Source organism: Scyliorhinus torazame, chromosome 28 (genome assembly GCF_047496885.1).
Source record: "Scyliorhinus torazame isolate Kashiwa2021f chromosome 28, sScyTor2.1, whole genome shotgun sequence".
NCBI classification, from domain to species: domain Eukaryota; kingdom Metazoa; phylum Chordata; class Chondrichthyes; order Carcharhiniformes; family Scyliorhinidae; genus Scyliorhinus; species Scyliorhinus torazame.
Window position 1 is genome coordinate 18,229,470 of NC_092734.1, and position 23,783 is coordinate 18,253,252.

Here is a 23,783-nt window from a genome sequence, read left to right on the forward strand (position 1 = left end):
CAGAAACAGTGAAAAATCACTGCTTTTTCACTTACCTGTCCCTTACACCTCCTGCCTCAGACAGAGGTGTAGAAAGCAGCAGCTGCTATTCCATAGAAAGTCAAAACACATCACAAGGCTTTAAACCCCTCATCCTTTGACCTGCAAGGCTTCTATTCACTTTCATAGAGAAATAGCTTTTAGTAGGCTGTCTGGTTGTTATTTACTTCTCCCTTCATGCTTGAATGCACCTCAAGTACCTGCTATGAAGCCAACCACAAAGTTTCTAAACATCTAAGAAATAAGTGGTTTCACTTCATCCTCTTCTCAGCAGAAGCACTTAACTGCTGTTGATATGGTGACAACCAGTCAGTGTTGGCTGATATGGGGTAGGGGGGAGTCTATTATGATCCCGAACCAGACCCCAATAGCACGGTAGCATTGTGGTTAGCACAATTGCTTCACAGCTCCAAGGTCCCAGGTTCGATTCCCGGCTTGGGTCACTGTCTGTGCGGAGACTGCACGTTCTCCCCGTGTGTGTGTGGGTTTCCTCCGGGTGCTCCGGTTTCCTCCCACAGTCCAAAGATGTGCGGGTTAGGTGTATTGGCCATGCTAAATTGTCCTTGGTGTCCAAAATTGCCCTTAGTGTTGGGTGGGGTTACTGGGTAATGGGGATGGGTGGAGGTGTGGGCTTGGGTAGGGTGCTCTTTCCAAGAGCCAGTGCAGACCCGATGGGCCGAATGGCCTCCTTCAGCACTGTAAATTCTATGAAATACCAGTGGCTGGGATACTGGACAGAAACTCCAATATTTTGTTCTAATTTTGTAACAGTGACAAAATGATACCTCCCTCCAAGAGGGATTTCTTGAAGAAATAGGGATATGGTGTATTAAAACAAACTTTATTACTGGCACAATTGTAAAGGGCAGCACAATGAATAGTGGTTAGCACAGCTGCCTCACTGCACCAGGGACCCGGGTTCAATTCCAGCCCTGGAGGACTGTATGTGTGGTGTTTCTGTGTCCTTCCCGTGTCTGCGTGGGTTTCCTCCGGGTGCTCCGGTTTCCTCTCTCAGTCCAAAGATATGCATGTTAAGTCAACTGGCCATGCTAAATTGCCAATTAGTGTCCAAAGGATAGGTGGGTTTGCGGGCACAGTGCAGGGGACTGGGCTTAGGTAGGGTGCTCTTTCAAAGAGTTGGTGCAGACTCAATGGACTGAATGGCATCCTTCTGCACTGTAGGGATTCTATAATTCTATGAAAATATCTTTAACATCACACCAGAAAATAACTTTCAACTGCCCCTTAAACAATGCTAATCATTACAGTGATTACAATAACCATTAACTGCTATTTTTATTCCTACTCAAACAACAAAAAAAACCATCTCGGCTCTCAATCCACTGTTAAATACAGTTGGCACTCAGGAATACCTGGTTTATAGAGATGTCTGGATACTCTACTTCGAGAAAGAGAGATCTTTTGGCACTGCTTTAAAGAAAAGACCTGGGGCGAAATTCTCCGGTATCGGCGCGATGTCCGGCGACCGGCGCCCAAAACGGCACAAATCAGTCGGGCATCGCGCCGCCCCAAAGGTGCGGAATGCTCTGCATCTTGGGGGGCCGAGCCCCAACCTAAAGGGGCTAGGCCTGCGCCGGACGAATTTCCGCCCCGCCAGTTGGCGGAAAAGGCCTTTGGTGCCCCGCCAGCTGGCGCGGAAATGACATCTCCGGGCGGCGCATGCGCGGGAGCGTTAGTGGCCGCAGACGGCATTCCCACGCATGCGCAATGGAGGGAGTCTCTTCCGCCTCCACCATGGTGAAGACCGGGGCGAATGTGGAAGGGAAAGAGTGCCCCCACGGCACAGGCACAGGCCGATCGCGGGCCAGGCCACCGTGGGGGAACCCCCCGGGGCCAGATCGCTCCGCGCCCCCGCCAGGACTCCAGAGCCCGCCCACGCCGCCGTGTCCCGCCGGTGAGGTAGGTCGTTTAATCTACGCCGGCGTGACAGGCATTTTAGCAGCGGGACTTCGGCCCATCCGGGCCGGAGAATCGCCGGGGGAGGGGGAGGGGGAGGGGGAGGGGGAGGGGGGGCACGCCAACCGGCACGGCGCGATTCCCACCCCCGCCGAATATCCGGTGCCGGAGAATTCGGCAACCGGCGGGGGCAGGATTCACGCCAGCCCCCGGCGATTCTCCGACCCGGCGGGGGGTCGGAGAATCTCGTCCCTGAATCCACTCAGAACCATGTAGAAACTCTGGCTGATTTTCTTCAGAAGCTGGCTCAGCTTGTTTCAGCTCACCTTCTAATCACACCCTTCTGAACTGCCTGGAAAGAAACTGCTAACTTATCTGCAGACATATCTTTTAACTGAACTGTGATAATTGACTTCTGCTCACATCTCCAACAAACACTCAAGTAAACTGCTTTTTCCCCCCAAAATGCCTGATACTGTGGCTCCTCCTAGTAATTACATCATTTTACCAAGTTGAAATTGAAATATCTCAACGGGAATCCCCTTGATCCAAACAAAACTCCATTAGCCCAAGCTTTTACAATGCTTTAACTGCACCCCTGACTTCCAGGATTCTTTAAAATACTACTGCAGCAGTCATACACACACTAACGCAGGCTTTTAACCCTTACTGCACCAAATACTTATCATACAAGGTGTATAAAATTCCAACATTCATCACAGGTCTCTGATTTTGAGCGGGGGGGGGGGGGGCGGGGGGTGTCTCTGATATGTGGGGCTGGAATTCTCTGGCCGTTGGGATTCTCTGCTCCTGTTGGCAACGCACATCAGCCCAGAGGTTTTTTCAATGGGAAATCCCATTGACGACAGGTGCTGGGGACCGGAGAATCCAACCTGGGGTCTCTGATATGGGGGTCTCAAACATTGATGTGCTGGGGGGCAGGGGGGTGACCCAGCAGTCCATTTGGAGGTGGGGGATAATTGCCCTACCTGTCAGCAGATGGGGGGGGGGGGGGGGGGGGCTGCCTCCTGACCTTGATATCGGCCCGCCCACTCAAAATGACAGCCCGATAACGAGATTTGGAACGGGTTCTTGGAAGCTCCCCGCCATGCATAAATTGGAATGGCAAGAGAGAGTGAATCGCTCCTGGGCACCACACCTAGCACCAGCGCAAACCAGGAATGATTCTACTCAAGCGGGTGAACAGTCTCCCAAGCGGAGAATCCTGCCCCACATAGAGATCATGGGGAGATAAGATTGAGTTCCATTACAATATTCCTCATAGTCACCTGCTCAAACGTAAAGGTTGAAATCCAAAAGAGCTGAGCTCCCCAATTAATGGCTAGCTAATTCCACCCCTGCCAATATTTTATTCATGACAGGAAAGGTTCACATCATGTGAAACGTCCGACAGCTTTAGCTGTGCAGGCTGGTTAGGCAAGGGGGGAGTCTTTCTTTCTGGTCCCCTAGGCCTAATAAAGGCAATCACCCCGCAGGTCATCCTCCCCGTTTCAATCCTCCCCTGGCCGCTTGAGCTTGGCTCCCACTCCCCCTCACAGAGACTCCAACTGCTGACTTATCTCAGCTCCTTGGCATGGTGGGTCTGCTTGTAGTCCTGGCAAGTGCTGCTGGGACTCCGGCCCCGCTGGCCGCCGGCTTGACCGGGCGCTCTCTACGCCACGATATCCTCCCGGGATGGGGGAAGATGCCTTGCCTCAAAACAATTAACGCTGCTCCCGGCACTAAATTGCTGTCGGGTAGCTGCTGAAATTTTGGGTGGGCTCCCTCAACCCCATTGCCCCCTCCCCCCAATCTTTTAGCCAGGTGGGGGCATGGACCATGGCATCCCATAAAATCCAGCCCTATTAAACTGTTTTTGAAAATAGTGAAGATAAAAGTTGTTTTGCTGTACATTTATAACTGTCTGGTTATTATCACATTGCTGCTTATGGGAACAACTTAGCTGCCACGTCTCCTACATGGTAACAGTGACTACACTTCACAAAATACTTCTTTGGCTGTACAGTATTTGAACTGTCTTGTTGATGTGAAAAACGTTATCGGAACAGAAGTGTGTCTCTTTCCTCCTTTCGGGCAGCACGGTAGCACAAGTGGATAGCACTGTGGCTTCGCAGCGCCAGGGTCCCAGGTCCAATTCCCCGCTGGGTCACTGTCTGTGCGGAGTCTGCACATTCTCCCCGTGTGTGCGTGGGTTTCCTCCGGGTGCTCCGGTTTCCTCCCGCAGTCCAAAGACGTGCAGGTTATAGGTGGATTAGCCATGATAAATTGCCCTTTGTGACCAAAAAAAGGTTAGGAGGGGTTATTGGGTTACGGGGATAGGGTGCAAGTGAGGGCTTAAGTGGGTCGATGCAGATTTGATGGGCCGAATGGCCTCCTTCTGCACTGTATGTTCTATGTTTTGTTGCACCTCAAATGTTTTGCCTGGGCTCCAACCAAACAGTCTAGTCTGTCTTGTAAATTAGTGTGCTGGGAACTGACTCCTTGACCGTATGGGGAAGTTAACATTTCAGCGCGCAACTCAAAATCTCTTAATTGGGTTCTCGCCACTCTGGGATCCTCAAGAATATTAATATGTAGAAGCGTTATTTTCCATCTGTTCATGGATGCTAGTAGTTGCACTAGTTAATCAGGGAAAAATGATATGTACTCTATTGCATCATGCCACACCCTTTATTGAGATTATCCATTTCACATACCATTTGAAGAATAAAATTAAATTTTGACGTGCTGAGAAGAAAGAATTTGAATTTATCTAGGGCTTAAATTTGTCTTCAGGACATTGTTAGTTGCTGACAGGATTGCTCTGCAGGAAAATGTAATAGCCAGTGTGCACATCAACGACCCACAAGCAGAAAACAAATAAATGATTAGCCGGTGTGTTTTTGGTGGTGTTGGCTGGATGGAGAATATTGTCCATGTTACTGCCATTGTACCCTACTCCTCTTCGAATAATGCCTTCAGATCTTTTACATCTCCCTGAATGGAAATTGTTTTCCTGACAATACAGTACTCTCTCAGTACTGAACCCAAGTGTTAGTCCACATTTATTATGCCCCAAGTTCTGGAAGGTGATTTAAACCTGTAAATTATCTTGGAGGCTACTGTCTCAGGCAAGCTGAAACAAATTTTAAGAAAGGTGAACCATGCACATTCAGAGTAAAGTAAAGAATCACGGCCGGAATTCGCCGTTTATGAGAGTAAGTGTTCCCGCCGGGACTGAATAGCTTGTAATACACATTTCCCTTGGGGGCACAAGCGAGTCTGGATATGTAAATGGCCCAGCACTCTGCCTCATGACTTGAGTGCAGTTCCCGGCCCAGCGTTGTAACTGCTGGGGCCGCAATTAGCGCCAAAGAGGCTGACAGCTGGAGCTATTTCTAAGTGCTAAGTGCTCCACTCGCCGCACACTCATTGCTGCCAAGAAGATGGCTCAGGGAAGACTTGTCCCCCGGGTTCAGGGGTCCAAGGTAGACCCACAGCTCCATGCCAGTGAGGGTAGGAGGGACCCCCCCCCCTTCCTCAGGGTGGGCCGCAGGCGCAAGCCCGTCCACCTGAGCAGCATCTGGGAGGTGGTGGCAGAGGCAGTCAGCGTTGCCAGCCTCACCAGCAGGAGACAGCTGGTGATCCTGAGGGGTGGGGGTCACTGGCGAACCGTCTGCCCTGAGAGGGGCAGAGAACTAGGGAGGGTCCCAAAGACCTCAGTGCAGGTGTCCTTTGGTTGAGGTGAGCTCTTCTGTTCTCCTACTTCCTCTGTAGTGGGGCAATGCTTCTGAGGAGTGCCAACACCTGGTGAGTCACTGATTGAGCTTGGCCAAGCATATACCCTTGATGATACAGCTGGGGTATGAGGTTGTCCAGAGGGGCAGCCTGGGTGGGCTGCTAGATGACCAGAAGGTCTCTGAGCATTTACAGGAGACGGTGACCACTCAGAAGTGCAAGCAGCCTGGAGCCCATAAGTAGTGAACCTAATTTGCACACCCCTGGACACTAAGGGGCAATTTATCATGGCCAATCCACCTAACCTGCACATCTTTGGACTGTGGGAGGAAACCGGAGCACCCGGAGGTAACGCACGCAGACACGGAGAAAGTCACCTAAGGCTGGAATCGAACCTAGGTACCTGGCGCTGTGAGGCAGCACTACTAACCACTGTGCTACCAAGCATGAACTGTCCAAGCTGCAAAAGATATTAAAATGGTGTTAAAATCCATGCAAATGACAGTTTTATATGGATCTGCCAGCGTGGGGTGCAATCATTGATATTGCCGCCAGCAAGGGACCAGAGCATGGTGTCGGACCCGGCGCCGGGTACAAATGGATTTTTTTCAATTTTTTGCGATTCTCTGCCCGATCGCAATTCTCGCTTCTGGTGTCGCGAAGCGGAAAATCCAGCCCCTTTTATAGGAGTGAATAATTGGTACCGTTTTCCAAACTGAAAGGTTTCTGACACTAGAAGATTAGGGATCATTAGTTCGTTAAGCATTGATGCTGAAATCTTGTTTTAATTTATTTATTACCTTTTTTTTTGTTATTTACCTGAACAACTATTTATAATTTTTCCAGGCTTGTCTCGTATCCTGAAGGGACGAGCGGCGATGATCAAGGATCAAATGGTTGATTGGGCCCTGGCAGAGTATATGGCATTTGGTTCTTTACTGAAAGATGGAATACATGTCAGGCTCAGTGGACAAGATGTTGAACGCGGCACCTTCAGGTAAATTGGAGTGCTAAATTCAGTGGGCAACCCAAGCTTCTACACTGCCTTGTGTCAGATCAAAGTCCCGTGGAAAGCTAAGTATTATTTACTGTCCACACTCTGAGCTTCACTTCATAGTCTATAACTTCAACTATCTCAGCTTTTAGAATCATTGAACCGTACAGCCATTTGACTTATATTTGTGCTGACTTGAACATTCCTTGAAAATGTTTATTTAATTTATTTTTCTCCACACCCTAAGTTTAAGAAGAAGAACATTCCCAGGCAATTATAGACCAGTCAGCTTAACATCAGTGATAGGAAAAATAGTAGAATCCCTACTCAATCAGAGAATGGGAGAACATTGGGCGGGATTTTCCGTGAAACCCACTGCGTGCTTCGCGCCGGTGGAAACGTCCCAGCATTGGCTGGCAGTGGGATCCTCTGGTCCTGCCATTGTCAATGGGGTTTCCCGCAGAATGCACCCATTGCTGCCGGGAGACCCACTTCGTGTCGGCAAAGCTGGGATATCCCGCCGGTGTCAATTGTCGGAAAATTCCGGCCAGTGTGAAAAGAAAAACATAAGAGTGAATAGTCGACATGCATTTCAAAAGGGCAGACCTTGCTTGATCAACCCTACTGAATGTTTTGCAGAGGCAACAAAGAAAGTGGACATTGGTAATTCAGTAGATGTAATTTATCTAGGTTTTTTAAAAGTGCCTTCGATAAGGTGCCCCATAACAGACTAATAAATAAGGCCAGACAAGGTGGAGTCAGAGGACCATTGACAGAATGCTGGTTGGCTTCAAAACAGAAAGCAGAGTGTGGAAGGAAAGAGTAATTTTTCAGAGTTGCAGAAGGTGGGAAGTGCGCTGCACAAGGATCAGTGCTGGGACCAGGGCTGTTCGCGATTTGCACTAGATTTGGGCTTTGGAATCAAATACACAATCTTTAAATTTGGAGTTGACACCAAATTTGGGTGTTAGTCAATACTGAAGAGGAGTGCAACACATTAGACATTAATAATCTTGCAGAATGGGCAAATAATTGGAGTTCAACAGAGATAAGTGTGAGGTCGTTAATTTTGGTGGGAAAATAGGGAAGTTACTTATTAGAAGGTGTCAGGCTAGGTGGGATACAGGAACTAAAGGAGCTTCAGAGTACAAATGCTCCATCATTAAAAGTTGCACCACAGTTTAGCAAGACCATAAAAAACAAACCAAACACTGGGCTTTATTTCTAGAGGGATGGATCTGAAAAATAGTGAAGCTGTATCAGGCCTTTGTTGGACCACACATAGGAGTACTACGTGCAGTTCTGGTCACCATATTACAAAAGGGGATATAGAGGCCATTGGATATAGAGGGCGCAGAGAAGAATTACGAGAACGATACCAGAAATCCCTGCGTATACCTATCAGGAAAAGATGAACAGATGGAGTCTCTCGTCTCTTGAAAACGAAGGCGGAGGGCTTTCCTAATACCAATCTTTAAAATGATGAAAGGTTTTGATAGAGAGGACACGGAGAGAATGTTTCCATTTATGAGTAAGAACATCAGAGTTCATCAGTATAAGATAGTCACCAAGAAATCCAATGTGTAATTCAAAAGAATCTCCTTTATGCAAAGAATGATGAGAATGTGGAATACGTTACCATAGAGAGTGATGGAACTGAATACTAAAGTTGCATTTATGGGGAGGCTAGACAAACATACAAGGGCAAAGGGAATATTAGGTTACAACAATGAGCTTCCTTCCGTCTTTCCACTTGGAACATAAACATGGGCATGGACTGATTGGTCTGCACAGTAGCACAGTGGTTAGCACTGTTGCTTCACAGCTCCAGGAACCCAGGTTCGACTCCCGACTTGGGTCACTGTCTGTGCGGAGTCTGCACGTTCTTCCCGTGTCTGCGTGGGTTTCCTCCGGGTGCTCCGGGTTCCTCCCACAGTCCAAAGATGTGCAGGTTAGGTGAATTGGCTATGCTAAATTGCCCTTAGTGTCCAAAAGGTTAGGTGGGGTTATTGGGTTACAGGGATAGGGTGGGGTGTGGGCTTGGGTGGGATGCTCTTTCCGAGGGCTGGTGCAGTCTCGATGGGCCGAATGGCCTCCTTCTGCACTGTAAATTCTATGATTTCCTACGTAATTGCATTTGATTCTAAATGCTAGTCGATCATATACAATTCATTATTTACAGACTCTTGTTTCTTGTTGTAACTATGTTGAACAAATACTTTATGAAACCTTTTTTATTGTGAATTGAAGTCTGTTTGAAGAGTGCAATTTTCAGTTAAAAAAATAAATGTGTTTAATTTATCCATAGTTAAGAGTCAGTTGCTTCTCAATAAATCTTCATGCTGAAATTCTAAAACTATAACATGTATTGATGTAAACCATCATGCTCTTTATGCTAATGTGTCTAAATTATGATGACTTAATATTTTAATTTTTTACTGAAGTTCGATCCAATATAAACATTTTATGAGCTTTCGACCTGCACGAGATGAAGTTTCTACTTCAGTCATTTTCTTCCAAGAAAGCGTACAGAAATCAATGCAGCAAATTAGTTTCAGATACTTGATTTGATGCAGACCAGTCAATTCATATTGAGTTTGTATCCAGCATCAAACAGTCATTTTTCTTATTTGTGGGACTGTGAAAAATTGAGGCTGCTAAAACCTTTCAATCTCTTTCTTCCAAAAAAACATTTTATTCTAAGGTCCACTCTAGCCTTTTTTTTAACTTGACTAGATTGAAAATTGCTCTTTTTTTTTTAACCTTCCCAAATTAATGCTTCTGTTCATTTTGTTATTACCGCCTTTTAGCAACATGTGTAAGCAAAGTGCTCAACAATAAATGCTGAAAATTGAGCAATAAAGATAAACATTTTGCTGTCTGAGTTATATTGACTACAGAAGTGCAGTATTTTGGTAGCAATAAGTTGCTATTGTGTGCTACTTGTGTTTGCTTGAATCTTAATGTCATGCATTGTTACTTCCACAGCCATCGTCATCACGTATTACACAATCAAGACATAGATAAAAAGACCTGTGTACCCATGAACCATTTGTGGCCAGACCAAGCTCTTTATACTGTATGCAACAGTTCTCTGTCTGAATTTGGTGTCTTAGGTATGTTAAGCCGTGTTGGAATCCTCCTTTTTCTTGATGTAATTTTAATTTTTACTACTGATTAGCGTTAGTGCTGAGCCAGAACTGGTGTAGAATCAACAGGCGCTAGATGAATGTGGATTCAAAGATTTCAGTGTAGTGAAGGTAGTAATTCATGTGGGGTTCATCTACTCTATTCATGTGCGTTTTGCAAATAAGATAAATCATTATAGTCTGCTTTCCGCATTTCAGCAAGACTATCTATAGTTAATGTACATAGAATTTCCTTTAAGGTGTTTCAACTGTGTGAATTTCCTTCAAGGTGTTACCGCTGTGAATTTCCTGATTGCAAACAATGATCCTATGAAATTCTCTAACGTTCCTTACTGAGCCAGTTTAAAAAATACTTGTGGCATAAACTAGGCCACCCGTGCATGTTTTCAGACTTTTTAACCTTATTTACGTGTGAATCGCTAATGGCCCAAAAGAAAATGGCAGAGTGAGAAACATAGAAGATCTGATTGTTGCGTATGAACTTTAAACAAGTTTACAACCGAAATAGAAAATGCTGGCAAAGTACAATGGGCCCATCTGCTCCACCATGAAAGTTTTAACCATTTGCATCTGTATTTTACCACAGATATTTCTACATCTGGTCTGATATGTCATAAAGTTTCAGTGAAGAGCTAGTGAAATTTCTGCTTATTTTAAATGTTCTGTCAAATGAATGATCTCCCAATAACTTATTGATTAAAGTATGGGTAATTTTCAAGTGGTTTAACATTTTAGTGCTATTTAATTTCACGAACACCGTAAAGTAACCCAGTGAACAAGTATTACAATATCATTCTAGGATTTCCAGTTATCTTGTGTGGAAGGCACAAGGCAAGAATCATTACAAACAAACGTATAAATAGCTGGGCTGCCAGATGTTACCATATAATACTGGCACCTGTTCAAAACTTGGAAGCTTTCTATCACATTATAGTGCCCAGCATAGAATGAGTACCTGGGGCTGTAAAGTGCTCCTATGGGAGAATTTTCGGAAATGAATGATGAGAAGCTAAATATGGATGTTAAATAAATTCTTACCTATAACAGAACTGCAAACTCGTTGGAAATCTAAATAATCAATAATCGAGTAATCATTTGAGTTTAATTCAAAATATGTTACTTGATTGTTATTTTCTCAGTAAACATGACCTCATGTTCATATTTGCAGTGATATTAAGTAATTGCACTCACTGACATTTAAATACCCATGAATGATTTTTTAGGTTATGAGTTTATATAAAATTCATCTTAATTCCAGAGGGTGTTAAAAGCTACTTTGTTTATTTTTCAATACATTTGTCTAGTAGGCGTGATTGCCCTTGCTTGTTTCCATTTTCAACCTGTTAAAGCATCTCCATCAATGGCTTCTCTTCTCGACCGCACTGCCATTGTCAGCTCTGAAAGAGCTCAAAGATCTACAATTGTCCCCCCTCCCCCCACCTCGTCTTCCTCTATGCGCTGCCAACATGCACAGACATGGCATCAGAGGCCACATGTATGCCAATGACACCCAGCTGTAGCTCTCCACCACCTCTCTTGACACTCTTTACAGCCATTGGGCGAAATTCTCCGTTTGAGAGAATTGCCGGAACTGAATTGCATGCGGTTCGCGTTCCCATTGGGGGCTCTATTTGTGGAGCAATTCAGAACATGCTAATGGGCCAGCACTCTGTCCATGTGAATCTAGAGCAACTCTCATTCCTGCCGGAATCGGATTCGCCATGGCCGGCATTGGTATTGGAGAACTTGACGAGCTGGTGCTGCTTATAAGCACTCCACTCTCCTCGCACTCTTGTTCCAGCCAAGAAGATGGCACAAAGGAGACATGCCCTGAGGTTCGCTGAGACTGAGCTTGATTGAATGTTGGTTGGATGGGGTGGAGGAGAGGCGGGATACCCTCGCTCCCAGATTGGGCAGGAAGCTCCTGGCCTGGGTGAAGGTAGCTGAGGCAGTCAGTGCTGTCAGCATTACCGTCGGACCAGCACGTGGTGTCGGAAGAAGATGAATTGGCCTCCTTAGGGCAGCTTGGGTGAGCCGTCTGCTTCCCCACCCTGACCCCTGAAATATTCAGCCCTATATCTCAATTTGTGGAAGAACTGTATCATGGAGTACGGTATCTTGACGTTGGGTGTGATTTTTTTGGAAGGGGTGATATGTTTTGTTTCCTTCCCACGTATGAAAATATACTTGCATTTATATTGCACCTTTCACAACCTGCAGATTTCCCCAGAACCTTTGAATACTCAATGAAATACTGTTGAAGCGTAGTTGTTGTTGTAATTTAGGCAATTACCTCAGCATGTTATACTCTAAAAGACAGGGATGTGGATAACCTTGGTCCACAGACATCTCTACAACCAATATTAATTAATTCATGAGATCATCCAGAAGCAAACATCGTTTAAGGAATGAGGTTGTAAAATTATACCCAGTTTACATGATGCCTTTCAAAATTCATCCAAATTAAGTAAGTGAGCAGTATTGATTGGCTAACCATGGTTAACCATGTGGTCCTCAGCTGCTAAAGATATACTGCCTTCATTTTCTCTTTTTCCTGAGGGGCCTATTCTGCGTTTTACTGCACAGACATTTCTTAATGTGATTTGTTGCCTCTTGTTAATAAATGTGCTGCAGGATAATGTACGTGGGCAGTCAGTCTCCTTATGTTTGTGATAACAGCTTGACATATGTCTCCAGATCCCACAGCTCTCACTTATCCCTGGAGTTTTGCAGTTTCTCTATTAAAGTACAGTTTAGTTTTGATCTTGTTTAATTGCAAGCATTAGTATACATATGATTAAAATTGAAACAGCAATTGTTTTAATTGTCATCAGATCAACGTAGAACCTTTTAAAAGCAGAACAGCTCAGCGTTGGCTGCTTGACACAGATTTTTCCACATTGGAATTGCATGCTTGAATAAGTGAAAGTCCTCCTCCACCTTGTTTTTTTTAATGTATTTGTATTGAAGTTTTCAAATTTTTACAATTATCACATCAAAACAAAAGGAAAAGAGAAAAAAAAGTAGGTATCAATGCAAAGGAAGTACAGCACCTTACAGAAGTCATTGCAAGCATTGGAACAAATAAAACCGGATGAGTTGGTGACAATATTCCCAACGTTTCCCTCCATGGTTACAAGATCTGTCTGCACCAAAGCAGGATATAGTCAACGGCACATCAAACACGAAACTTCAAAGAAAAGTAACAGAGGAATTAAAAAAAAAACAAGAACCCCAGAGCTAAGGGGGAATTAGACCTGATACTCACAATGCAATCCAACTCCCTTCCATGCCCAGGACAAAGCAGACAACCACCATACGACTACAAGGAGAGGACTGGGTACCACAAGTTAAAGGAAATCTCAGACCTCAAACCCAAGGGCTCCCATAGAAAATGTTTTAAAGAGTAAAGAGAAAAAATCCGAGCTCTCAAACCCCATGCACCGGCTCCCAGGTCCAAAGGAGGAACAGGCCACTGGACCATCAAACAATGACACATCCCCTAGAGGGGGATAACCATGAGGGTGGAGGATAAGAAGGATATCATCAGATCCCAGCTGGTTTAGCATGATATGAACTTGTTAAATCAGGATAATCAACGTATATGCCATCACACCCACATTGTTCACTTCCCTGTAAACGTAACGTTTGCCGGCATAAAGCAAACAACAACATGACCAACAGGAAGCAAAATCCAGGCTAATAACCGAGATACAGAAATGCAAGGCAATCCTCAGGGTAAGAACTTCTTCACTGACATACGAAGAAAGCCAAAATCAAGGATGAGGCAGGATCAGGATCAATCAGCATTCTTCAGGATCTCTCGAGGATTCCAGTAGTCGAAGCATAAGAATAAGACACCATTACTTCCACCGTGCCGTCTCACCCAGGCCGTCAACAACCCGGGGGTGGGGGGGGGGGGAGGAGGAGATGATTTGACCGGTTCAGGCCACACCCAACCCCTCGTGACTGACACCTGGAACAGGACAACCCAGGACCGGTGGTCGGAAGGCCATATCAACATCAGACCTTGAAGACAGGATTAGTTGTGCTGCATAAAATTGAATTTTCCCAGACTCCAGATCGGGATTCCCGAAAGATGACACCCAATTCTCAAAATCAGCAAGGAACCTTCCACCGCCTCACCTTGGGGACCGGGCTCAGCAGCAGTCCTCTCCTGTCCTATTCCCCTTCTCTTTCTCCCGACTCCTTCAGGATGAACAACAGGCCATGCTTCAGGAAGGCTGGTTCCCACCAGGGACAGTGCTCTCTCTCTCTCTCTCTATTGCAGGAACCTCCTCATGCACCTCCATTGCCTCCATAAAAACACCGAGAAACTCTATAAATTGGGCCTTGACGACCTCTACCTGAGCTGAGGATTATCAGCTAGAATAGCACCTTCGTTGGCGGCCATCATCCATCGAAGCACACTGCACCATCAGGATGGGAGCCTGCTCAAAAGCAACTGTGCCACTAAAGGCAGGGCCCCACCCCAACTCCTTGCAGCTGCCACAATCAATTGTAGCTAAAACAAGAAAAGGCAAAAGAAAATGTGCTCAAGGATGAAAAGAGGAATTAAAAGACAAGCAGAACCGTTACTCGCAAAAACACAACCATTCCCGCTCTCCCATCAGGTGACCTCCTCTGCCACCTTGTTATATCCAAAGATGCTGTTTTATAATCTAATAATCAAAAATATCTAATTGTAATTATGCCAAGGGTTTTATAATGTGTTCGTACCATTCCATTATTTCTGCCTCTACCCCTATTTCTCCACCACTGGAAAACCTTCAGTCCGCCCTATCTTTTGTTTCTTGAGATTAGTCTTCTTGAGGTTATTTCAACTAATTTGGAATATCCTGCCCAATAATTAAATCTGTGCCAGTCGAGCCATGCCTTGAGGAATTAATTGAGAGGCACTGATCCTTGCTCTCACAACTTTGCACCTGTGTCTCTACAATCTCTGAAAACCATACATATCCACGTGAGCTCTCTGCTTCTTTGATTCTGATACACCTCATTCCGTGCTTGCACTCTTCACGCCATTCTCAATGATGCTTTTATAGTTGTGCTCCTATCCTCAGGCACCCTGTCTTTTCACCTGACCACTTGCTTTTAGACACTTTCTGAAAAAAATAATTTATCTTATTTTCAGTTCCACATGTAACCCTTTCCCCCTCTTTCTTTTTTGGAATCCACTGTTTTCACTCTGCTTTGAAACCTATTTTTGACAATCGGTGATGTGACAATTTAAGGCTCATTTGATAATGGTTGAGTGTAAAACATGCCTTTACAGATTAAGTTGGAAACGTGGATCAGTTTGTTTTGGAGCCATGACTGAAGTTATCCAGTGTATTTATGGAAAATTCCAAGAGTTCTTGCAAGTTGATTTTGCCCTTAAAGATGTAGAGGATGCTGTAGCTTTCAGTCGGTTTCTAAAGTTCTTGGATCGGACTAGAAACCTTTTACATTTAGTGATTGAATAATTCTATCCACTTCATGCCAGAGAGCTGCAACATTGATGCTTTCGACTGACTGGGTGCAGATTCTTTTGCTGATGTGTGCTCACAAATGAACACCTGCTTTTTGCTGTGTTGTATTAGTATTGACACAGAAGGTAATTGTTTGCCCACATCATTGATTTTTGAAATTGGAAAAATGTATTTAAGTAGAGCTGTTGCCAACCTCAAGCGCAGCAACGTGATGAACCTGAACTAATGCATAGATGAAGCTGAAATACTGTGGGTTAATGACTGTATCCCTGTTGATGTTACCTCGGGTTTTGTCACACTGTTCAGCTCAGTAATTGCATCTAGCAACTAAGTGATATAATCAGCACTTCTGTTTAAGCAAACAATTATTGTAAATTATAGAAGTGGGGAATAGATCAGAGGAAGGATTGTCAAGTTGCAAACAGCCAGCGGTTTCAAGAAGTGATGGTTGAAGAAACCAGAATCTTTCTGTTTCGGGGCCGAAGTTGGGACAAACTATTTAATGTTAAAACAAATTTTTAAAATGTTTTGCATGTGATCCTGCAAGGGTCTGTCTTCATTGTTGCAAAGTGAACAGTATTGTTCCTGTTTGCAAGATTAATCAATAAACATATTTTGTATTAAGTTACTTCTCTATCAGGGACGATACGCATTTATTGTTCTGATTAAACTCCGTAATTGAATTAGAATGTGTTTTTTCGCTTTGGGCTCAGCCAATGTTTAAGACTTAGGCTATCAGATATGATGATTTTTAAACTTTGAGTCAATAGACTAAAGATTCGTAATGTGGTTATTTGTATTTAAATGATTTAGACTTATCCTCTGCTTCTAGGCTTTGAACTCGGATTTGCAATGGCTAACCCTAATGCTTTGGTGTGTTGGGAAGCTCAATTTGGTGACTTCAACAATACTGCACAGTGCATTCTGGATCAGTTCATAAGCTCTGGCCAAACAAAGTGGGTCAGAAACAATGGAATTGTGCTGCTTCTGCCTCATGGAATGGAGGGGATGGTAAGATCGGTTTTATTTATGCCTGCATACATATTATACACATAGAGGAACTGAGGATTGGATTTAATAGCAGTTGCCAATCTCCAAAAGTTGGCCAGTAAATACCATGAGCCCATTTAAATCACGGCACCACATATTGGACATGAACAGTGACCTTAAAGGGACAGATCAGGTCATACACAGCTCAATCTTGGTAGTGTTGCAGATAGGGGGCAGGATTCTCTGTCCCGCCGCACCAGATTTCTGATGCAATGTGCCACAGGAATTCTCCATCTCACCGGCCAGCCAATGGAGTTTCCCGCACCATCGGTAAACTCCCAGACTGCCGGCGAAACGGAGAATCCCAACAGCGGAGAATGCAGCGCATGAGGTTCGTAAGATAATATTTGGGACTGTATCTTTAATTTGGGGTAAAATTAAGGGAGTCAGATGACCTGTGCGACAGCATGTCTGGGTGACCAGTGACCAGGGCTGTTAGAGATTAGAGGCAGACCGTGATCGTTTGCCAGGAAGAAGGTGTTTGGTGTTCAGACTTGGAGACAATGATAGCAGCATCTGTGTTTACAGTGGCTAGACCGGTATTCTCCAAAGCCCCAGGAAGATGTTGAGAATGTCAGGTTGCAAAAATGATGTTTTAAGTTTTCCATTTGATTCCACAATAAAATACAATTGAGGTCTAAAGAATAGCTAATCTGTACTCTCTTCTGAATATAAGGTCTTTGTGATTCACATTGCCATGATGGACTTTGAGTGGGGAAGGATGCCGAGGAAGCCTTTATGATGCACGCTTTCTTACAAAATCTCTGAGTATCACAGACGCGTTGGTTAATTTTCCAGCATTCAGAGGAGAGTGAGAAAGCAGTGAGATGCCAAAGGTCTGTACGGTTCACCATGCAAGAATGTGGGTGAGAGCTCGGGCTCAGATTGAAACTTTGTGAGGATTTGAAATGAGGGTGGAATTGAGAGCTGGCTTGTGCTAGAGGGGGAATGTTCAGGGGAAAAAACCATCATCGTGAACAAGAATTCTAGGGTTAAATATTACCAAGCTCAGAAAGTAAAGGAAAGGACTGTGGTCACAGAAAGAGGGGTTTCAAATGGGTGGGACACTCCCCTGAGTCACCTGAGTGGATGGCTCCAGGGATTGCACCAGCTTGTCTGTTTGGGATCTTATGTGCCAGCCTGCCCAGCATGAAGATAAAGAGAGTGTAGGCAGGATGGCTACCAAGGCAGATGACGAGGATGCCTGACATGTGTGGATGGTGATTGGATTGAGGGAGGTGATGAGGACGTGACCCACGTGGGAGATGAAGGTGTGTGTGGGAGAGTTCGTGATGGTGTCCCTTGAGCTGGCATTGAGTGAGATCCCTGTAGATGTGCAATGAGTCTGTGAGTTGTTGTTAATAAGAAGAGTGACTTGGCAGAACGGAGAAGATCATTCATCCTTTTGCAGCACTTGGCAGCTGTCCTCTTCTTCAGTGCGTTGACACTGACCACTGCTGTCAGTGCCTCCCATGTTGTATTCGTCCTCGGCTGGAGCTCTTCACCCAAAGGGTGGTTACAATACATTGCAGGGGGCCTCCACTGTGTGCAGCAGGAGTCCGAGGCAGGTGTCGGTAAACTTGGGGACAGAATGTTTCTTTGATCTGGCAGCCTCATGTTCCCAGTGAACCCATGTGCTCGCTGTGTGTAGGGGCGGTCTTTAAATATGGCCGGTTCATTGAAGCGCTCAAGTGATAGTGGGGCGGACGAATCAAAGGCTGCCTGCCAGCACTGCAGCGATCAAACTGTGCCCACAAATTCTTTTCACCACGTGCCGCACTATATGGCAGAAAAAGCTGCCATTGTCATTAGCGGGCTAAATGTCATTTTGCCGACTTCTGAGATATTTCTGCCCTTAATTTTGTAACTAGAATATTTGATTTCCACGTAAAGCAATAAAAGTTTCGGCTTTTGAGGGTTTTTCTTCCCTTGATTACTTGCTTGGAACACAATATAAAAATGAAGCTAAATTTTCATTTTGATGTTTCTCTTTTTGATCCACCAAAATGTAACATTTTAAAATGCATGTGTAGGGAGCTGTCACTTAATAACATGAAAGTGAAATCACATTGGTTAGCTGTTTATCAAAAATTTCCTATGACATATAACCCTTGTAAAATGTTTTCATTTTGTTAAACTTTACAACGACAACTTATATTTATTGACTGTGATGAACGGTTACTGTATTACTCTACCTGTATCATCATGTAAGGTGATGTTCCCTTTAAGACCTGGGCTTGGGACCCTGGGTGACTCCGCCTCTGGCTCCGCCCACCTGGGAGCCATATATAAGGGGCCGCCTTGTGGGCGGCACCCAGTAAGCACCCGTCTCGGCACCAGGCTAGTTCTTAGCTTATTAAAGCCTTCTTTACCGTTTATTCTCTAAGTGTCGTTATTGAGGGTACAACATTGACCCTAATATGTCCCAAGGCAGTTCACCGAAGCACTATAAAACAAAATACGACATTGAGCCGCGAAAATATTTATTAGGAAATATAACCAAAATCTTGGTCAAAGAGCTATGTTTTAAGGATGGTCTTAAAGGAGGGAAGTGAACTTGAGAGGCGGAGAGATGGAAGGAGATTATGCCAGAGATCAGGGCCTGGGAAACGGCAGGCAAGGCCACTAGTGGATGTTCAAGGGACCAAAATTAGAGAAGGGCAGACATCGAGGGTTGTGGGGATGGAGGAACGATAGGGAGGGACAGGGGCATGGAGGGATTTGAAAACAAGGATGAGAATTTTAAAATCAGTGCAAATTTAAGTTTACTCATAGTTTAAACATAGTTTCACTCAGTTCTTGAAAACAATCTCAATAGTCCACTGCTCATATTCATTGATGTCTTTGTACATTCTTCAAAATTCATCACATTATCCTCTGTTAATATAATTACTGTAAGGAGAGTAAACTGAATATTGGTCTTTCAATTAATCATTTAGGATAAGGCTAGTTTGCATAAGATAGATTAGATTTAAGATAATAGTGTTGGTGACTGAGCTCTGTGTTAATGAAAAACCAAACAATTGATGAATAAAATTACTGAACAGAGATTAGGCAGATTTTCCTCACCATATTAATTAAAAAGTTCCAAACAATGATTTACATTTTAATTACGAAGCCCTCAACTCCCTTATAAATGCAACAGTGAAAAAAAGATGAATGTGAGTAACACTTCACCACTTCAAAAAAATTGGCTCAGAACTTAAAATGCAATGAATTGTTTTACAATCAAGAGACTGTGATAATGTGGGCAAAACATACACTAAATTGATGACATCTTTTTCCTTTTAATCACTTTTGGTCCTGTGAAGTGAAAATCTTGCATACTAAAAAAATGTACCTTCCCAACCACATTAGCTTTTCATAAAAGCCGACTTCATCCAATATTTAAATACATTTAAGACCATAAGACATAGGAGCAGAATTAGGCCACTCGGCCCATCGAGTCTGCTCCGCCACTCAATCATGGCTGATGTTTTTCTCATCCCCATTCTCCTGCCTTCTCATAACCCCTGATCCCCTTATTACTCAAGAACCTATCTATCTCTGTCTTAAAGACAGTGATTTGGCCTCCACAGCCTTCTGCGGCAAAGAGTTCCACAGATTCACCACCCTCTGGCTGAAGAAATTCCTCCTTATCTCTGATTTAAAGGATCGACCCTTTAGTCTGAGATGGTGTCCTCTGGTTCTAGTTTTTCCTACAAGTGGAAACATCCTCTCCACGTCCACTCTATCCAGGCCTCGCAGTATCCTGTAAGTTTCAATAAGATTCCCTCTCATCCTTCTAAACTCCAACGAGTACAGACCCAGAGTCCTCAACCGTTCCTCATTCAACAAGCTGTTCATTCCAGGGATCATTCTTGTGAACCTCCTCTGGACCCTTTCCAAGGCCAGCACATCTTTCCTTAGATACAGGGCCCAAAACTGCTCACAATACTCCAAATGTGGTCTGACCAGAGCCTTCTTCAGCCTCTCTAGCCCTCTTGACATGAATGCTGACATTGCATTTGCCTTGTTAACTGCCGACAGAACCTGCACCTTAACCTTAAGAGAATCATGAACAAGGACTCCCAAGCCCCTTTGTGCTTCTGATTTCCTAAGCATTTCCCCATTTAGAAAATAGTCGGACGGCGGGCGGGAAGCAGCCGCACAATGGAGGGCTCCCGTTCGGGAACGGCAGAAAATAGTCTATGCCTAAATTCCTTCTCACATTCTTTGCACCTCTCGCATTCCTGCACAGATCCAAGAAATTCCTGCCTGATAATTTAAACCGTTCCTATCTCTGAACTCCAATTCCTCTCTAACGCAACCTTTCTTGATTTACTTTATTCATATGATTAGCAATCCTCTGAATTTCTGTCCTCTTCGTTCTAACCTTCAAATATGTTATCCTGCACGTTTTATCTCCTCTCTAGAGCTCCGAGAATGTTGAAAACAAGACATATTGTAAAGTCCGCTACTCAAACCTATTTTCTCTCCGATCCTGGTGAAGTCCTCACCCCTATTTCCTCGTACAACATTCAGTCATTTATTTACATTCCAAGCCTGGCATTATTTCACCGTTACTTTTTGACTCGCTTCGTCTTTTATTCTTCAAATAATTGTCGTACTGCCCTGCCCTTTGGGCCATCAACTTTCTTTCTCAGCAAGTTGAAACACATTCCAGTATGCACGTGCGCTCTAACCTAGTCATAGCCGATTTGATTGAAACATGCAAACTCCTGATGGGTCTTGACCGGGTGGATGTAGTGGAGATTTTTCCTCTTGTGCGAGAATCTAGAACCAGGGAATCACTGCTTAAAAATAAAAGTTGTCCCATTTAAAACCGAGATGAGGAGAAACCTTTTCTCGCAGAGGGTCATGAGTCTTTGGAACTCTCTTCCTGAAAAGGCGGTGTAAGCAGACTCTTTGACAATTTTTACGGCAGTGCTAGACATATTCTTGATGAACAAGGGCTGGGGGGGGCGTTATTGGGGGTAGACGGGAGTGTGGAGTTGATGTTACAATCAAATCAACCCTGCTCTTATTGAATGGTGGAGCAGGCTCAAGGATGGAGTGGCTTGCTCCTAATTAGTTTTTTTTTAAATTTCAAGCGCACATCTGCTGCACTTGACACAGAATTAAAACCTTGATCCTTTATTTGAAACAAAATATAAATGGTAAGAGCCATCAAAATAAATGCTTGAATTATGTATGAATTTCAGTGACTAAGTCATCAAGATTGGTACAGATGCAGGGAAGCAGACAAACCAGGGGTAGCTTGTTTTCAGTTCTAATTTTCAAAGAAACAGGAGCAATAAGTAGCTGTTTGTCTGAGGTTTTTGTTTCCACTGAGGTTTAAACCTACTTCAATAAAAAAACCTGACTATCAATCACGAATGTCGCCACATTTGCACTTTTATTTCCTCCAATTTAGTGAGTTGATTAGCGTCTCTTACTTATGCCGAGATAATTAATATCAAAGCTTCATCCATCTTGTGATTAGAGCCTTGTAATTAATATTGCAAATGTCGGAAACTGAATTGAAATTGTGAAGATAAGCCTTTGGTCTGATTCCGCTAACGTGAGCACCAGTTCAGGCAACATTATTTAATAGGTATCACAAAGCTAATATACATCGAGCCACTGCAAACATAATTTGAAAAGTGGTTGTATTGGGCATGAAGTATCTTCATTAAATTGGTGCTTTTAAGCTATAGAGTTGAAAATATTTTATGTAATTTGGTTTTGTTCACAAACTGGAAGTACATCCTTTTAGATAAGTTATAACCAAGTGGAAAATCTCTAAATTATATCAGTTTAAACCAATTGCCACAGGTTCCACTGTCTACATCCTTCAGTCAACAATTAATACTTCAACCTAAGTAGCAGGTTATAATGCCCTGTGTGCCCCTTTCAGTAGTACAGATAGACACTAAACATCTCGGAGAGCACTATTTGAAGAGGTGGATGAGCAATCCTAGTGTCACAGCTAACAATTCACTTGTGATCAAGCCATCAGAAAAAACTGATCAGATCAGTTTTGGTTGTAATGTCAGATCAGTTTTGGTTGTGATGTCAAGCTGTGCAAATTGGCTTCACCATTTACCTTGATAAAATCAGTAACTTCCTATTCATTTTTTTACATTTTTAAAATAAATTTAGAGTACTCAATTCATTTTTTCCAATTAAGGAGTAATTTAGTGTGGCCAATCAACCTAGCCAGCACATCTTTGGGTTGTGGGGGCGAAACCCACGCAAACACGGGGAGAATGTGCAAACTCCACACGGACACCCAGAGTCGGGATCGAACCTGGGACCTCGGTAACTTCCTATTCATTTGTGAGCTTTGAGCATTGCTGGCAAGGTCAGCATTTATTGCTCATTTCTATTTAGCCTCAAGAACATGGTGTGGAGCCACCTTTTTGAGTTGCTGAAGTCCATGTGGTGTAGGTACAGGCAGAGTGCTGTTATGGAGGGAGGGAGTTCCAGGATTTTGACGCAGTGACAGGGACAGGAAAAGCAATATACTTCCAAGTCAGAATATTGTTTGGCTTGGAGGGGAACTAATAGCTGCTAGTGTTCACATGAAGGTGCTTCCAAACCTGCGACCTCCTTTGACATCTGCGACCTCAGCAGATGCTTGGGAATACCACCATCTGCAAGCTCTCTTCCAAGCCATACATCGTCCTGACTTATATCGTTGTTCCTTCACTGTCACTGGGCCACAATCCTAGAACTCCCTTCCTAACAGCATTGTAGGAGTACCTACACAGCATGGACTGCAGCGGTTCGAAAATGCAGCTCACCGCCACCTTCTCAAGGGCAAATAGGGATGGTCAATAAATGCTGGCCTAGCCAGCGACGTCCACATCCCGTGAATGAATAAAAAATAAAATTTGCGCCCTATTGTTCTAAACAGTAGATGTTTCAGTTTTGACGAGTTGGTGCACACTGCAATCACCATACGCCGGTAATGGAAGGAGTAAATGTTTAAGGTGGATTGGGTGCGATTAAGCAGGCTGTTTTGTAAATAATTTGCAGTTGCCTGGGCTAAGTTATTCTACATGTAATTTCCTTTAAGTAGCATACTCTCTCTTTTTTTTCTCTCCCCAACTATGGTATTTATCTGACCTTGTTTCCAAGGTTCAAATTTGCCACAGTACCCAACTGATGCTTCTTTAAATACTGGTGAATCGCAGATGACTTTTTTTGAAATAAAAAGGTTATAAGGGTTAAATGCTTTAACAAGGTCTTCAAGTTCAGATAATATCTAAATTGAGCAAAGTTTCTTGTTTGCTAGTAGCACGTCTTGGAAAATTGTGATTTGATGTTAAAGGGTATTGAATCAGTTAAGTTCTGCTGCTTGTTGTAAGAATTTACTGCAGTGTGAAGTATTTAAGTATTTATCATTCTATTTCAGAA

The 23,783-nt window shown here is 43.9% G+C and overlaps 1 protein-coding gene across 9 annotated transcripts in view; it reads left to right on the plus strand.

Moving 5' to 3' along the window:
* ogdhl (oxoglutarate dehydrogenase L) overlaps nucleotides 1-23,783 on the plus strand; it is a 135,660-nt gene that overhangs the window by 95,902 nt on the left and 15,975 nt on the right. For all 9 annotated transcript variants that reach the window (XM_072491567.1, XM_072491563.1, XM_072491559.1 and 6 more), the window contains exons 15-17: nucleotides 6,541-6,691; nucleotides 9,677-9,804; nucleotides 16,162-16,340. In XM_072491567.1, the coding sequence (XP_072347668.1) occupies nucleotides 6,541-6,691; nucleotides 9,677-9,804; nucleotides 16,162-16,340 (458 nt within the window). The remainder of the gene's footprint in view (nucleotides 1-6,540; nucleotides 6,692-9,676; nucleotides 9,805-16,161; nucleotides 16,341-23,783) is intronic.